The 16418-nt window shown below is 50.2% G+C and overlaps 1 protein-coding gene across 1 annotated transcript; it reads right to left on the bottom strand.

The window, feature by feature from the left end:
* Positions 1–231: 231 nt before the first annotated feature.
* Positions 232–8427, bottom strand: Slc30a2 (solute carrier family 30 member 2). The gene is made up of 8 exons (XM_046468902.2): positions 7713–8427; positions 6814–7034; positions 6109–6255; positions 4676–4829; positions 4003–4180; positions 3192–3297; positions 1938–2072; positions 232–1645 (listed from the first exon to the last, which is right to left on the bottom strand). Exons 1-8 carry the CDS (start codon positions 7760–7762, stop codon positions 1500–1502), a joined length of 1137 nt encoding a protein of 378 aa, XP_046324858.1. The 5' UTR covers positions 7763–8427; the 3' UTR covers positions 232–1499.
* Between the last annotated feature and the right edge of the window lie 7991 nt (positions 8428–16418).

Below are 16418 nucleotides of genomic sequence, written 5' to 3'. Positions count from 1 at the left end.
CTCTAAAAATGGAGGACAGCAATGCCTGTCTCTCAAGAGGGGTGTAAGGACTTGGTATACAGTGAAGCCCAGGATCCAGTTTGCTGGGGCCTGCAGGAGTTGAAGAGTGGGCCCTCTGAGACTAGAGTCAACTGCAGCAGCTACAAACAGTGGCCCCTACTTCCAGGCCAACCCTGATCCCACAGATATTGAGGGGTTGAAGGACCCCCTGAACTACATCACCAGAAGAAGAAAGGCACAAAGAAGTCATTTTATTAATGGGGAGAGGCTCAGAGGGGCAAGTAGTTGACCAGCCCTCTCCCCCCCCACACACACACTGGGCAGGACAAGAGCTCAGTACTGCCCCAGGGAGGCTGGGAAGCCCAGGGGGCTTCTCATAAGCAGCCTCAGACTGCAAAGTCCCCTTTCCAGGAGGATGAAGGGAACTACTCACCAACAACCACTGGTGCTTGGCAGACTGTCCTCACAACAAGCCTGTGAGGTAGGTGTTACATTCTTGGTCTCCAGACAAGAGGCATTGAGAGGCCCACTGGCCAAGGTCACCTGCTCATGGTGGCAGTGGTAGACATTAGGCCCTGAGGTTCCCTAGTGTGTTGACTCTGTGGGACTGGGGACAGGTCTCCCCTCTTATATCTTGTAAACATACCCAGCCCCTAAGTTAGAACTGTTCATGCACAAGCCCCAGGAAGCCAGGGCCCTGGACTGCACAGGCAGGCCACAGAAAAGGCTCAATCATGAGTTCGGGCTTGGCAGTCCTTGCACAGCCTGCATATCAGGGCAAGAGAAGTGGCCCTGGGGCTGTGTGGGCCTGCCCCCACCTGAGGCAAGGCTTCCTGTGTTGGCACAGCTTCCTGGGTTAGGAAATAAGGAAAGATAAAACCCATCAGGTTCTTACCTAGTAAGAAGTCTCCCCCTCCAGGAAGGGAAGCACTGGCCCACAGTACATGTGACTAAGGCCCAGACAGGCCTCAGATGGCGCCTGGCTTCCCATCTCAGGGAACTCTCACAACTCCCCCATCCCCTGGCCTTAAACCGTTTTGTCATGGCAATGGCGGAGGTAGAGGTTCTGTTCCGCGGCTTCTTATAGGTTCATAGGCAAAGGCCAATCATGCAGGTGGGAGATGCAGGTCAGTGAGGACACCTTGAGGCCAGTCTCCCCTTTGCTGTTCCAGGCTGTACCTCAATGCCTCCCCACTATGGGTGTCAGCTCTGAAGAACACAGCCCTCCGGAGCTAACCCTGGGGATCTGGAGCCTGGTTACACTGGCTTTACATCTGCTGAGTCCCCACCCAGGTGCTGGCTGTTGTAAACAGGGGAGGCCAGGAAGAGGCCCACCGCTGCGGTAGGCAGGGCTCCATGCTGAACCCGGAGCAGAAAGAGGCATTATAAACCTGGTTCCTAACACAGTGGGTAGGCAGAGTCCTGGTGGAGGCTGTGGGACATTCGGTCCAGCCACCTGCAAGTCCTGGCCACACTTCAGCTGGTGCCTGGCTAGGCAGTCAATCCGAGGGGCCTTGGCACGCCTGACAGTCCTTCATGTCCTCAGAGTAGTCCTCGATCTGAATGGTCATGGTGTGGAAGTTGAATTTCCCCTGGAGACAGGTGCTGGCTGCCTTCAGAACCGCCTGGGCGTCTGCGTTCTGAGCTGGAGGAAGAGACGACCGAGGGAGACCTGTTTACTCAGTGCTTGGCCTTGCAGGATCAGGAGCCCCGTGTCATGCTAACCCCAGCAGAACATGACAGGCTGATCATGAACATGAGAGAGACCAAGTCTGAAAGCAGGGGCCAGGGCGAGGAGGACTTGACCCCCAGCCTCAGTTTTTTTTTTTTTTTCCCAAGGATAAATGAGATCATGATGACCAAATGACTAATGTGCATCAAGTACTCCCTGCCCCTGGCTGCCTCCCCTCGCCCAGCATTGGGTCCCCACCACTCACCAATGGCAATGTGAACAGACAGCACGGGCTGGGTCACGGTCAGTGCCCAGATATGCAGGCTGTGCAGGGCTTCTACCCCCTCCACCGATAGCAGCAGGTCACGTACAGCCGTGAAGTCCACACCCTTGGGAGTCCCTGAGGACGGCAGGGACAGAGGCTCAAGGAAATTGCCCTCCTACCCTGCTCTTCAAGTGCCCTCTCCTCAGAGGGGGTCTCCTTGGCCAGCAGGCCTGGTGCTGCCACCGCCTCCCCAAACTGTCATGCCGCCTGCCGCCTTCCTGCTCCCACATCATCTGAAATAATCTTGTTAATTCATTTCCTCCTCTAGAACAGAGGCTCCATGCGAGTAGAACCATCCTTTTTGTTCACCACCAGAACAGTGCCTGGGGCATAGTAGGTGCTCAATCAGTGTTTTATGTATTTATTTTGGTACTGGGGATTGAGCCACATTCTCAGCCCTTTTTATTTTTATTTATTTATTTATTTTGGAGACAGGGTCTCACTAAGTTGTGAAAGACTTGCTAAGTTGTTGAGGCTGGCTTTGAACTTGAGACCCTCCTGCCTCAGCCTCCCAGGTCACTGGGATTACAGAAGTGCACCACTGTGCCTGACTAACAAGTGCTTATTTTTTAATGGGGGAAAAAGTTCTGACCTGAAGTCACATTCTCCTGCTGACCCCAGGCCAGCACCCATTAAAGTCCAAACCTGTGACCTTGGCCTAGGACCCAAAGCCCTAAAGCACAAGAAAGCCAAGGTGAATAAGATGGTAATTCAGGGCAGCACCGCTCCGGGACAGGGGCATGGTTTGGGCCCTGTGATGCTGCAGGAAGGGCCCGCAACAGGGTGTGCTCAGTAATTGTCCCGGGTTAACCGTCCCCTTCTGAGCTTCAGTCTGTCCCCTGTGCCATGGGAGCACAATCTGACCCCACTTCCCGTGGGAGGGTAACTAGAGATAGAGGGCCTGCCTAGGGTCTGTGGGAACTCCAGGTGCTACCAGACACCACCCAAAAGCCACCTGGGTAGGCAGGGGACATGCCCAGCAGGGAAGGAGGCACACTTGGGCTGGGGACAGTTCCAGGAACTGGCACACCTTAGGGCTCAGCTGAGGCCAAGATCAACCTGGGGCCCCAGGAGGTTTTCCAGCAAATGCAGATCCGAGCTCCCTGCTGGTGTTCAGAAGCCCCGCCCACACCCTGTGTAGACGGACAGAGCTTGAGAGCCACAGGCCAAAAGAAAGTCCAGAGACCATGTTACCTTCCATCAGCACCAGGATCACATCTCTCAGGATGGTCAAGGTCGTTCCCAGGACCAGGAGGGAGAAGAGGAAGGTACAGATGGGGTCCACATACTTGTACTCTGGCTACAGGAGAAGCAGAAGGCAGACTCGGGGTTCAGTCACTAGCTCAGCTTCCCTTTCCCCCACCCAGCATGTCAGGGAGAGGGAGTCCCTCTGTAGGATGGAGGTGAGCCTCTCCCTGGCCCTGCCTCCCAGTTTCTCCTTTTTATTCCAGAACAGGCAGGAGAGATCACAGCACAGGGTGAGGCCCAAGTCCTTCCTCCTCATCCTTCCTTGAGGGGCTGAGACATAGGCAAAGGTACCAAAAAAAAAAAAAAAAAAAATCTCAGGCATCTGGTCCACCACCTGCATTTTACAGATGGGGAAATTGAGACTCAGGGAGAGCAAGCAACTCACTCGGCATAACACGGTTCAAATCAAATGCCTGGCCTTTCCACAGCACCTCACTCCCTCTGTGATGGGTAATGCACAGGCAACACAGTCCCAAGTCGGAACATGGGTCCACAACTAACCAACTGTGTGACACTGTGCAAGTCACCAAACCTTTCTGAGCTGCATAAAACACTACCACCCACCCTCAGGGTTGTGTGAAGACCAGAGGTGATGATTCTTGGTAGATGTTGGATAACCATTCCTTCCCTCTCCCCAGCCTTTTGCCCCAAGCTAGGAAGATGTTAGAATTTGGAAAGCGCAGGTGCAGAGAGAAGCTCCTGGTGATCTACACTCCCTGGCCCTAGCCCCACCCTCCTTCCTGTCCCCATCTCTGACCTTGAAATATAGAATAAAAGCTGCAACCAGGACGCCCAAGCTCTGCAAAAAGTCCCCAATCACATGGATAAAGGCAGCTCGGACACTGGGGTTCTCTTGCTGCTGGCTGGCGTCTTCATGGCTGTGTCCATGGCTGTGACTGTGCCCATGGCCAGACTGGTGAAGGGTCAACCCCATTCTACAAAAGTGGAGACAAAGCCCAGGGATCACTAAGGTAGCAATAGGCGCTTCAAATCACCCAAATCTGTGGGGCAAAAATGTCAAGCCCCCACACTCTGGCCAAGTGAGAGCCCGGCCCGTGTGGTCTTGGTTCTGAGCCACATGAGAAAAGGGCTCAGCTCCAATGCCAGGTGATGCCCGCTGACAGAGCTCAGAGCAGGAGGGCATGCACAAGTCATCCAGTTCACCTATGTCACAAATGGAGAAACCGAGGCCACTGCACAAAGGAGGGAGCCCAAATGACACTCCTTTGCTCTACACAATACTGCTCCCACCGAGACCAGTTCAGCCACATCCGCTTGAAAAAAGACCCGGATTATGTCTGTAGGGACATCTGCGGCAACCAGACTTATCCCTTCCCACTGCAGGTCAATTGTGACATGGCCTCCTTCTTCCAAGAACAAAGGTACAGTGTGAGAAGGGGCCACCCATGGGGAATCGGGGCCACACTCACATAATGTTCACAGCCACAGCACAGCCCGACGTGATCAGCATGGTCCCCCCTTCAATCTCGTAGTTCCCAGAGATGAGTCGCTCCACAGCCAGGTACACCAGCACCCCAGTCACGACCCAGATGGACAGCACAGAGACCAGGGCTCCCAGGATTTCTGGAAAAGAACCCAGACCCCAAAGCCACCTAAGCACACAGCCCTATAGCTGAGGGGGGCTCCCCCACCTCCATGCTCTCCCCTTCCCTCCCCTCCCCTCCCTCTGCCTGGATCGGCCTGGGCTTCTCAGAAGGGGTGGCTGGTACCTTTCCCAACCACTCACATATCTGAGAATATCAGAGCCATTTGTGGTACTGGGGGGTGAAACTCAGAGCCTCACACATGCTAGACTGACACTTCCACTGAGCTACACCCTCAGCACCTTTACAACTTTATTTTGAGACAGGGTCTTGCTAAATTGCCCAGTTGGCCTCAGACTTGTGATCCCTCTGCCCAATCTCCCAAGTAACTAGGTCGAGACAGAACATGCACCATCATCCCTGACTATAACATGAGAGTCAGAAGGAGATTAAGACCGGGGCCAGCAAGGTGGAGCAGGCTTGTAATCCCAGCGGCTGGGGAGGCTGAGACAGGAGGATTGCGAGTTCAAAGCCAGACTCAGCAACAGTGAGGGTACTGAGCAACTCAGAGAGACCTTGTCTCAAATACAAAATAGGGCTGGGAATGTGGCTCAGTGGTTTAGTTCCCTTGAGTTCAATCCACAGTACCAAAAAAAAAAAAAAAATTGAATTCATCTGGAAGCTTAGCAGGGTGGCTCACATTCGCAATACCAGTGACTCGGGAGGCTGAGACAAGAGGGTCTCAAGTTTGAGGCCAGCCTTAGCAATTTAAGGAGGCCCTAAGTAATTTAATGAGACCCCGGCTCCCAATAAAAAATAAAAAGGGCTGGGGATGTGGCTCAGTGGTTGAGTGCCCCTGGGTTCAATCCCCAGTACTAGAGGGTGGTAGGGGCTTCCGAGAGGAGAGGCTGGGCCATCCCCCATGAGGAGAAAAATGACAAGGCTAGTGGGAAGTGAAGGGAGAGTTTAAAGCCTGTCTCCCAGCAGGCTTTGCTAATCTACCCTCCCCCGAGAGTTGATCCATGGAGTTATGTGCAGTGTTAATGCCATTGTCATTTGTTCCTGGGGTTCCTGAGCCACTGCTTCCTTCAGAAGGTGAACTTTGCTTCCCTGAAGACTAGGAGTTCCTGGATGACTGGAACCGGGGCTACCCCATCAGACTAGGAGTTCTCAGAGGACAGAGGCCACCTAAGGTTGACAGCTTCTTTGCCTACCCAAGTCACCCTCCTGACCTTACTCAGGGATCCAATCCACCCTAAGAACCCCTGTTCTGACCCACCCTCCCTCAACCCCATCTCCAGCCCAACAGGGGTCCTCACCAGCTCGCTGCCAGCCGAAGTTCATGGTCTTGGTGGCTGGTCGGGAGGACATCCATAGAGAAAAGAGGCTGATGAGCATGCTGGCAAAGTCAGTGAGCAGGTGAGCTGCATCTGTCATGATGGCCAGGCTATGCGCCAGGTATCCCCCTGCAAGGGCAAGGTCAGGAGGTCCTTATCAGTTCACCAAAGAGCCAACTCCCTAGACTGTGTGCAGCAGGGGAGACCCACAGGTTCTGGAAGAAGACACTGAGTTCAATGGCCTCTCCACCCATTAGCTGTACAACCAAGAGCAAGAGATTTACACTCTGAGCCTGGACTTCCACTGTCTGTGAAAAGGGTTAACAACATGTACTTGAAGGGTCAAGGTGAAAATCAAGTTTAGATAGGACCTGGAAAGCATAATAGGTAATCAGTACATGCTCTTTCCTTCTAGGAATTCAGACCTTCCCTATCTACTAGATGTGGGTGACCTTTGAAAGATTACTTAACCTTAACATGCCTCAGTTTCATCACCTGTAAAATAAGGAGAATAACAACAAGCACTGTAGGTCTAGGTTGCCCTAGGGGTTGCCCTAGGGGCACATGAGATGACGTGCATATAGAGGACTTAGCTCATCAGTACACAGCACCTGGGGCTATTGTAATACAGGGAACATCCAGGCGCCCCCCTCGCCTGCTTCATTTAGCGAACCCAAAAGTCCTTACCAATGACTTCTCCAATCATGAACACCAAGCAGATGGCAGAGGCCACGTAGAGCTGGCACCGGGCCTTCTCCTTCTTGGGGTCACAGTGACTGTCAGGACCCTTCTGAGCATGGCAGTAATGGTTGCTCCCAGCGACGAGGTCAACAGTCTGAAAGTTCAGGCCAGGCTCTGGGAGAGAGATCCATCCACTCCCCTCCCGCCACAGAGATCCTATGTATGACCTGGCCAGGGAGGAAGGGAGAGAAATCACTCAGCAGGGAGATGATAGGAGCAAGGATGGCTGACTCCAGTCCCATCTCTCTGTGAGGCCTTGGTGTTCCCATGTGTCCAAGGGAAGACCAGCTAGGACACTCCCAAGTTCAGCAGTCCCTGGCCAAAAGGTAGGAAGGCCGTGTTCAGAAGAAGATGCTAAGGGAATGGGAGTCTAGGGGCCCTGGGGGTGGTGGGGTGAATGGGCGTGTTCCCTCCCCCACCCTTTCCAAATCGTGTTGGAGTGACTTTGGGAACTAGCCAAGGGGCAGACTGTCCAGTCAATCGACGAGAGAACGGAGCTAGGTCTCAGAGAGAGGAGCAGAGCCTCCCCCTCGCTGACCTACTGGGGAACGCAGGGCGGGCTCACCGCGGGTCTGCCCTGGGGCAAAGTGCTGGACTGGAGGTGGAGCCCCAGGCATCCCGCTACCTTCCCCCACCCGGAGAGGCAAAGTTCGGGTAGTACAGAACTCCCCCAGGAGAAGCGAACCCTGGGGTCACAGGGTCACGGTCTTTTCCCCGGGCCTCACTCCACCCTCCCGCGTGGTCCCGGTTCAGGCCTCCGACGAAACCAACCACAGCCCGATGGCCAAGGAGGAGGCGCGTCTGACGCCGCCCGAATTCCCTTTCTCCCCCGGTTCCCGCCTTACTGGATTCCGCGCCTGCACTCCAACAGGTGCTGCTTCTCCACGGTGTCCATGGGGACCTGCGCGCCCCGAAGCGGGTCCTTGAGCCGTGCGCCCTAGAGTTTGCGCGCGGAGTTCTTGGCCGCACCGCACACTCCCACCTGTCACGAGGTCCCTGCCGCCGCTGTGCCGACTGCTCCCTGCAGCTGCCGCTCTTGCTCGGTGCACCCAGCACTCTAGGTCTCTGGGCCAGTCGTTGAGCCCCGCGCCGGCCCGCCGGCTTTATCCCCGGCCCTTGCCAACCCGTGTGAAGCAGCCCTCCGCGCGTCGTGTGCAAAACCGACGGGGAGGGGGAGGGGCCGGCTGCAAAGGCTTCTCGGCGCTGCCTGGAGCAAGGGCCCCCTGCGCCCGTGGGCCCCCAGGAGCCGCCTTGACTGCTACCAAAGAGCCTAGAGGCTAATCGCCACGCGGCTGCTTGGTGTTGCTAAGACTAGGTGACCGCTGCGCGCACTCTTCCGCCCTTCGGGAAAGTTATGGGGTCCTTGTTTCTAGAAACCCACTCGGGTTGCTCAGAGAGCAGGAATGGTCCCGAGGCTCAGGTCGTGTCTCCCCGGGATTGATCATTTTTTCCCCTCGAGGGAGGGTGTTCCCCTGAAGTCGTCTGTGTGTGTGTTTGTGTGTGTGTGTTTTCCCTCCCACTCGGGCGGGGGCTAATCCTGAGGGCGGAGTATGCTGCCAAACTGGAGAGGCTGCCTTTGAACCTGCATCCTCCCGCCTCAGGCACCGCCCCGCCCGGCTCAGTTCAGCCACTCTTTTTTTTTTTTTTTTTTTTTTTTTAAATATTTATTTTTTAGTTTTCGGCGGACACAACATCTCTGTTTGTATGTGGTGCTGAGGATCGAACCTGGGCCACACGCATGCGAGGCGAACACGCTACCGCTTGAGCCACATCCCCAGCCCAGTTCAGCCACTCTTAACGCGCACTGATTAGAATCCGAAGTGAACGGCTTTACCTCCAACCCTACCAAGAGTATTTGCTTGGGCGATCACAAATGTGAGTCAGGTTCCTTAACAAGGGCCACTTGGGCAGAACTGACACCACAAACACCAGCCACTCATGAGGCCCCCAGAAAGACGGACAAACTCCTGGACGATGCTGGCAGAAGGGGCCAAGCATGGTGATACCGTCTGCCTGTGCCTGGTCGACCGTTGGGTGTCCTACCCGCTTACGGACACTTAAGGCAGTACCCTACTACAGTCAATCCTCGGCCCCCATGCTGGCCTCCGGGGGCTCTCTATGTAGAAAGGATTTCTTGCTGGTTACTTCCCTGCCAATCAGGTCGCCAACAAGCTCTTCCTACATAGAGAGCCCCCTTCCGAGGCCATGGGAATTGGTTTCTGCATAGTAAAATTTGAGGACCCCCTATATAAAGTCTTGCAGGTCATCTCAGACAGGTAATCACCTGTCTCCCTGTTTCACTTGATGCCTTGTCGCTTTGAAACTTACATGTTTTTTTCCTTTTTCCCAATTCCCTAAATTTCTCCTTAATCTTTTCTCCCTAACCTTCTCCTTCCTGATCTCCCCTCCCCAATCTCATCTCCTCTGAATTACCTCTACAAAAGCCCCCTGTTCCTGTGGATAGGCAGAATCGCTAGCCAAGAAATAAAACCTTTTCCTTTTTTTCTCAAGACCTTGTTTTCTTTACTGGATTGGCATCCAGGACAAGGACCAAGCTTTCGGTTACATCCTCACTAGATTATAAACTCTTTGAGAACAGAAATGAATTTAGTACTTGTTACATTTTAGCTCAGCTCTATATCAAAACCATCAATTAAAAATGTTCACCTACAGCCCTACTGCCAGGGATTTACATTAAAGACATAATTAAAGACTCTTAAAAAGTTAGGGAATGTCAATCATCTGGGCTTGGTGGAACACCCCTGTAATCTCAGGTCCTCTAGAGGCTGGAAATTTTTTTTGCCTTATTCTGTTCTGAGGCTGGCTGCTGAGACAGGAGGATCTCAAGTTCAAGGCCACTCTCAGCAACTTAGTGAGATTCTGTCTCAAAATGAAATTTTAAAAAACAGCTAGGATGCTGGCCAGGATGGTAGAGCATGCCTGTAATCCCAGAAACTGGGGAAATCCAATGGAAGGATCACAAGTTCAAAGCCAGCCTCTTAGCAAGGCCCTAAGTGACTTAATGAGATCCTGTCTCAAAATAAAAAGGGCTAGAGCTGGGGATATACCTCAGTTGGTAGAGTGCTTGGCTTACATGCACAAGGCCCTGGGTGCAATCCCCAGCACCATAAAAAAAATAAATAAATAAAATAAAAAGGGCTCAGAGGGGCACAAGCCTGTAATCCCAGCCGCTTGGGAAGCTGAGGCAGGAGGATCGATCCCCAATTCAAAGCCAGCCTCAGCAATTTAGCAAGACCCTAATCAACTCAGCAAGACCCTGTCTGTAAATAAAATATTAAAAAAAGGACTGAGGGGCTGGGGATGTGGCTCAAGCGGTAGCGCGCTCGCCTGGCATGCGTGCGGCCCGGGTTCGATCCTCAGCACCACATACAAACAAAGATGTTGTGTCCGCCAAATATAAAAAAAAAAAAATACTAAAATTCTCTCTCTCTCTCCCTCTCTCTTTAAAAAAAAAAAGGACCGAGGATGTGTTAGGTTTGATCCTCAGCACCACATACAAAGATGTTGTGTCCGCCAAATACTAAAAAAAAAAATACTAAAATTCTCTCTCTCTCTTTAAAGAAAAAAAAAAAAAAGGACTGAGGATGTGTCAGTGGTTAAACACCCAGAAAAACAACAACAATAAAAAAACACCTGGAATAATTTTTAAAGGGGTGGGGGCTGGAATGGATGTCAGTTATAAAGGGCCCTGGATTCAATCCCCAATACTAGAATAAAATAAATTTTTTGTCTTATTCGAATTCTATACACACACACACACACACTTTCTGATACTGGGGATTGAACTCAGTGGTGCTTCACTGTTACCCAAAACTCGGTTCTTGTTCCCATGCCAGTCCAATACCCAGGGCATGGTTTTAAGGAAAAGGAAAGAGAAGTCCCAGAGACTGTCATTCTGCCCATCAGCAGGAACAGGGGGCTTTTAAAGAGGTGACTCAAAGGCTACCTTCCAGGTGTTCTCTGCTGGAGTTGTCATTCCATTGTTAATTTGGGAGACAGTCATTTCTGAGATCTTTTGTTGCCATCCCCAAAATCTGGATCACTTTGTTCCTGTGTCGGTGCGTACTCAAGGACACATGTCTAAAATGGGGAAGAAAGGTAATCCTGTTTTCCCTGAGATTAGAGAGGAAGAGAAAGAATCATGTCCATTTAAAAAATAAGCTGCAGTGGCAGAGCAGCAAGGGCTATATTCAAAACATTAGGATCACTGCTGTCACATTTCCACTGAGCTAAGTACCCAGTCCTTTTGACTTTTTTTTTTGTTTGTTTGTTTTGAAAAATTACTAAGGGTCTCACTAAATTGCTGAGACTGGCCTCCAATTGACCTCTGGCTTCAGCCTCCTGGGTTACTGGGTCTACAGGCATGCTCACATTTTTTTTTTCTTTTTTTTTTTTTTTAGAGAGAGTGATAGAGAGAGAGAGAGAGAGATAATTTTAATATTTATTTTTTAGTTCTCGGCGGACACAACATCTCTGTTTGTATGTGGTGCTGAGGATCGAACCCGGGCCGCACGCATGCCAGGCGAGCGCGCTACCGCTTGAGCCACATCCTCAGCCCATCACATATTTATTTCATTAAAAAAATTTACAGTAGATTTAAGTCACTACTCTTCCATGGTGCACGCGGTATTATGATATACATATATTCTGGGTTTTGTCCACTGTTCCTAGCTCACATCTCTCTTGTCAAGACAGACCATAGAAACTAGGACTTTCCTTCCATCAGGCACATACCAGAAACTCTAATCTCACCTTTCTGTCCAAAAGCTGGCAATAAAAACATTCTCTGACCCACCCTTGTCTGATAGTAGGTCGTAAGACCCACTTTATTTCAGAAGGTCCAGCCCCATGCCCTAGAGGAAGGAATGATAAACTGAGAAGCTAACAAGAATCTAAACCGACAGGCCTAGTAGGGTTTTCTCCAAGCAGTCTGTGGGCATCAGGTCACACTGAATAAGAATATCAATGGCCAAGGCCCTCAGGAGATCCGGTCTCTAAACAAAATACAAAAATTTTAAAAAGGGGCTTGAGTTGTCACTCAGGGGTTCAGTGCCTCAGAGTTCAATCCCCAGTATTAAAAAAAAAAAAAGGATATCAATGGTCAGTCTTATTCAAACACAGGAACCACACCTGGAAGCCAACTGGAAAGACCTATTTCTAATGTAAAATACCTTGAGGCTCCCCTGTGGGAACACCTCCAGCCTACTCCTAGGCCTCCCAGATGGAAAACGGAAGGTGGGGGTGAACCTGGATGGAAATTATAGGGAGGCCACAGCCTAGGTACCTTCTCAGTGCTTATTTTACACAGATTTTGCTCCAAGCTCTACAATATATCACCTCCTAAATATATATATATAAAAACTCCTAATCCAGCACATCAAAATGGGTCTTTCTGCTATATGACCCCTCCCTCCCACCTGAGGGGAGTTCTGTCTCTGCTCACTTAAATGAATCCTGCTCCTTTTACTCTTCCCTTCCATGATTGTCCATGGATTGTAATCTTCAAAATTTCCGAGACAAGAACCCAGAAGGAAATTGGTGAAGTGGGGAATCAAGTCACGCCTCAAAACTCCGGTTTCAACACTGTTTTGTTCAACCACATTTCTACGTGGTTGTCCAGGCTTTAATCATGCTTATAACAGAGTCTCCATAAAACCCCAAAAGAAGCCGGGTGCAGTGGCGCAGGCCTGTAATCCCAGCGGCTCAGGAGGCTGAGATGGGAGGATCACGAATTCAAAGCCAGTGTCAGCAAAAAGCGAGGCACTAAGCAACTCAGTGAGACCCTGTGTCTAAATAAAACACAAAATAGAGCTGGGGATGTGGCTCAGTGGCTGAGTTCCCCTGAGTTCAATTCCCAGTACCAAAAAAAAAAAAAAACAAATGACAGGGTTCAGGAAGTTTCCAGATAAACACATGGAGACTCCTGGAGGGTGGTGTGCCTGGAGAGGGCATGGAAACTCGGAACCCCTTCCCACACACCTTGCCTTATGAGTCTCTTTGTTACCAAAAGCTTAGTCCTTGTCTCTGATGCCAACCCAATAACAAGAACATAGTTTTAAGAAAAAGGAAAAGAAGGTTTATTGCTTCGTTAGTAATAGGGAAGCACAGGGGACTCCCGTCCCAGAGGCGTGAATTTTTGGGATTCAAAGCCTACATTCCACGTGTTCTCTGTTGGGAGTTATAATTCCATTGTTAATTGGGGAGGTAGTCATTTCTGCGATCTTCTGGTGCCATCCCCAAAGTCTGTGTTGCTTCGTTCCTGTCGGGGGTATGGGCTCAAGGACAGATAACTGCCCTGATCTTCTCCTCCCTAATCTCTCCTCCCCAATCTCACTTTCTCTGAATCACTTCTATAAAAGCCTGTAGATAGGCGGAATCACAGCCTTTGGGACTGGAGTCCCCAGTGTTTCTCCTTTGCCAGCAATACAATAAACCTTTCTTTTTTTCCCAAGACTTTGTCTTCGTGATTGTATTGTCATCGAGCTTTAAGTAACATTGTGATCAAACTCAAGGAGTGGGTTTGGGAACCCCGATTTAGTAGGTCAGAATCACAAGTAAAACAACCTGGGGCTTATGACTGACACCTAAAGTGGGGGGAGACCAAGTCCTCCAGTTAGATAGTATTAGAGTTGAATTATGTGGACACCCAGCTGGTGTCCCCTGCAGAATCAACTGCTTGCTGGGTTTGCGCACATGGTGTCAGAACCCTGTGGTGAGAGTTTAACAGGAGAAATGGAGTTCGAGGTTGTCCCTCAAAGGCAAGTGACTCACCTGAGACGGGAGAGTCAACCAAGAGATTTTATTGGGGGGCTGCCCAAAGGAGAGGTAGAGGGGGGGCGCAGAAAGATAAAGAAAGGGTAGAGAGAGGAAAGAAAGAAGAGGGAGAGAGCAGAGGACACGGAAGAGAGAGTGTGCTTACAAGCTTTGGCTTAAGAAGAGTTGCTTACAGCACGTGGCAGGTGCTGATTGGCAGGGTGACTCGGGATCACTGAGCGGACACAGTGTCCTATGCCGATTGGTCAAGGAAACCTTTGAATTTGGCGCTCTTGGCTTGGCGCCCTTTGGAGGGGAGGGGGAGGGTAAGGGATTCCATGATGTTCTCCAAGAAGGAGGAGTCTCCCACACCCAACAGACCCACCACCCGCGTATCCTCAGAATGCATTTTAATCAATTTGCAAGAGTTCAACTAACCAAAAAGTTCATTAATAAAAACTTCAGACCGGTACAGTGGTGCATGCCGGTAATTCAGCGATTAGGATTAGGAATGTTAAGAATCGCAAGTTTGAGACCAGCCTCAGCCACTTAGCGAACCCTGTCTGAAAATTTAAAAAAGGGCTGGGGAATGTAGCTCAGTGGTAAAGCATCCCTGGATTCAGTCCCCAGTACCAAAAAAGAAAAGAAAAAAAAATTGAAAAGAAAATGGTGGGTCCATGGGGGTACACTATTCTTTCTACTTTTCAGTATTTAAAAAATTTCCCATAATGAAAGGTTTAGGGAGGGGGAAACCTTTCCTGATGATTCTGATGCAGCAGCCTATGGAACTATATTTGAGATTCATTGCATAAAACCCCTCAAGCCAGCTTTCCTGTCTTGCAAGGTGATCTTAAAGGAAGTTTGTAGATCAAGAACTCTTCTTTAGGGGGCTGGGATTGTGGCTCTGGGGTAGAGCGCTCACCTAGCACGTGCGAGGCCTTGGGTTTGATCCTCAGCACCACATAAAAATAAATAAATAAAATAGATTATGTTCGACTTCAACTAAAAAAAAATGAAATAATAATAATAATAATAATAAAGAACCCTTCTTTAGGAGCTAGGATGAAGCTCAGGTGGAGGGCTTGCAGAACATGTGGAGAGGTCCTGGATTCAATCCCAAACACCAGAACAGCAACAAAGAAAGAAATCACCAGCTTTAAGTATTCAAATTTGCCAGGACAGAAAGAGCCTTAGTGTGTCTGGTTTTGTTTCCTACTAGGGATTTAACCTAGGGGCGCTTTATCACAGAGCCACATCCCCAACCCTTTTTATTTTTTATTTTGAAACAGGGCCTCACTGAATTGCCGAGGCTGACGTTGGATTTTCCATCCTCCTGCCTCAGCCTCCCTCATCGCTAGGATTACAGGTGTGAGCCACCGCGCCCAGCTTTTTTTTTTTTTAATATATTTTTTTTTTTAGTTTTTTTAGGTGGACACAATATCTTTATTTTATTTTTATGTGGTGCTGAGAATTGAACCCAGTGCCTCACGCTTGCTAGGCAAGTGCGCCAACACTTGAGCCACATCGCCAGCCCCGCGCACTCAGCTTTTCCTGGAATTTAAAGGAACTGACTTCAGAGCTTAGCCTGACCTCCACCCGCCCCAATAAGTGACAAGATATGAGACTGAAGTGCCTGCTTCCCATGTAATCAGTAACCTGGAGTGGCCATCTGGAGACGGAATGTACCCAGGTTATGATACTGATTCTTGTGATTTCATGGTACAGAAGGCTTCGTCTTTCTGGTTTCAAATTCTTTTGGTCTTCTGTGGGAAGATACTTTGTGAGATAAAACCATCAAGAAAAGCAAGTGAGTGATTACCTGAAAAAAGACACTGGCTAACCTCAGGCAGAAGGAGCAGCTACATTGGGAGGGAGACATGAGGACAGTTCTGGGGGCTGGCAGTATTCTTTGTGTTGGCCTGAGTGGTAGTAATGCAGGGCTTCATTAAACCTTATAACTACTTTTATGCACTTTTGTGTGTGCTACACATTTTTTTTTTAATTAAAATATTGAGAAAGGTCTAGAAAAGAGACCAAAATCTGATTCCTTGGAATTCCCAGTTAGGGACCAAGTTAGCTTTAGGAAAAACTCTTGGAAGGGAAGTGGGCAGAGGTGGGAAGGGTTAGGGCTTTCCTAAAGGGAGTTCAATCATGTGCTAGTTCTGGGGGAGTCATGTGAGCCAAGAACTCCCTAGTTCTTGCTGGGCTAAATATTCCATCCACCAAAAAAATAATGAGACCAAGATCAGGCAGCACTTAAGGGTCTCAGCTTCTTTTAAGCCAGGACTGCAACCGGCCTTACCTTGCCATTGTGTTGTGCGTGTCTAAAAGGCTGGACAGATTCCGCAGGGTATATACTAGTATATACAAAGCTTGAAGTTACAGGTTCCTGGAGGGTGACAGTACAGCGCGCTCTCCGCAGAGCCCTATAGTTCCAACTCAACTGGACCATGGAGGTGCCCACTAGGGGGCCACGTGATGCTACCTGGGAGTGCAGGAAGCCAACTTCAACTCAGAGAGGAAACAGGAGATGGGAAGGAGTCAGCCCACAAACCTCTCCTCCTCCTCCCCCCCTCCTCCCTGCCCCCAGGAACTGCTGGAACTTGTTGCCTTCTGTGTGACCTGCTAGGTGCTTTCAGACAGCCACAGCAGGGCTTTGGTGAAGCTGTGGCCAGCTTGGTAATGCAGCCGGTGTGCTTTTGCCTCTCCATCTGCCTTGCTTCCATCTTCCTTTATTCTGTCTACCCTTGGACTTGACCACCAGCTAAAGCATCTAG

The sequence above is a fragment of the Marmota monax genome, unplaced genomic scaffold (assembly GCF_021218885.2).
Source record: "Marmota monax isolate L192 unplaced genomic scaffold, Marmota_monax_Labrador192_F-V1.1 WCK01_AAM20220418_F8-fsc00008, whole genome shotgun sequence".
Lineage (NCBI taxonomy): Eukaryota > Metazoa > Chordata > Mammalia > Rodentia > Sciuridae > Marmota > Marmota monax.
This window is presented reverse-complemented; position numbering and strand designations above follow the sequence as displayed.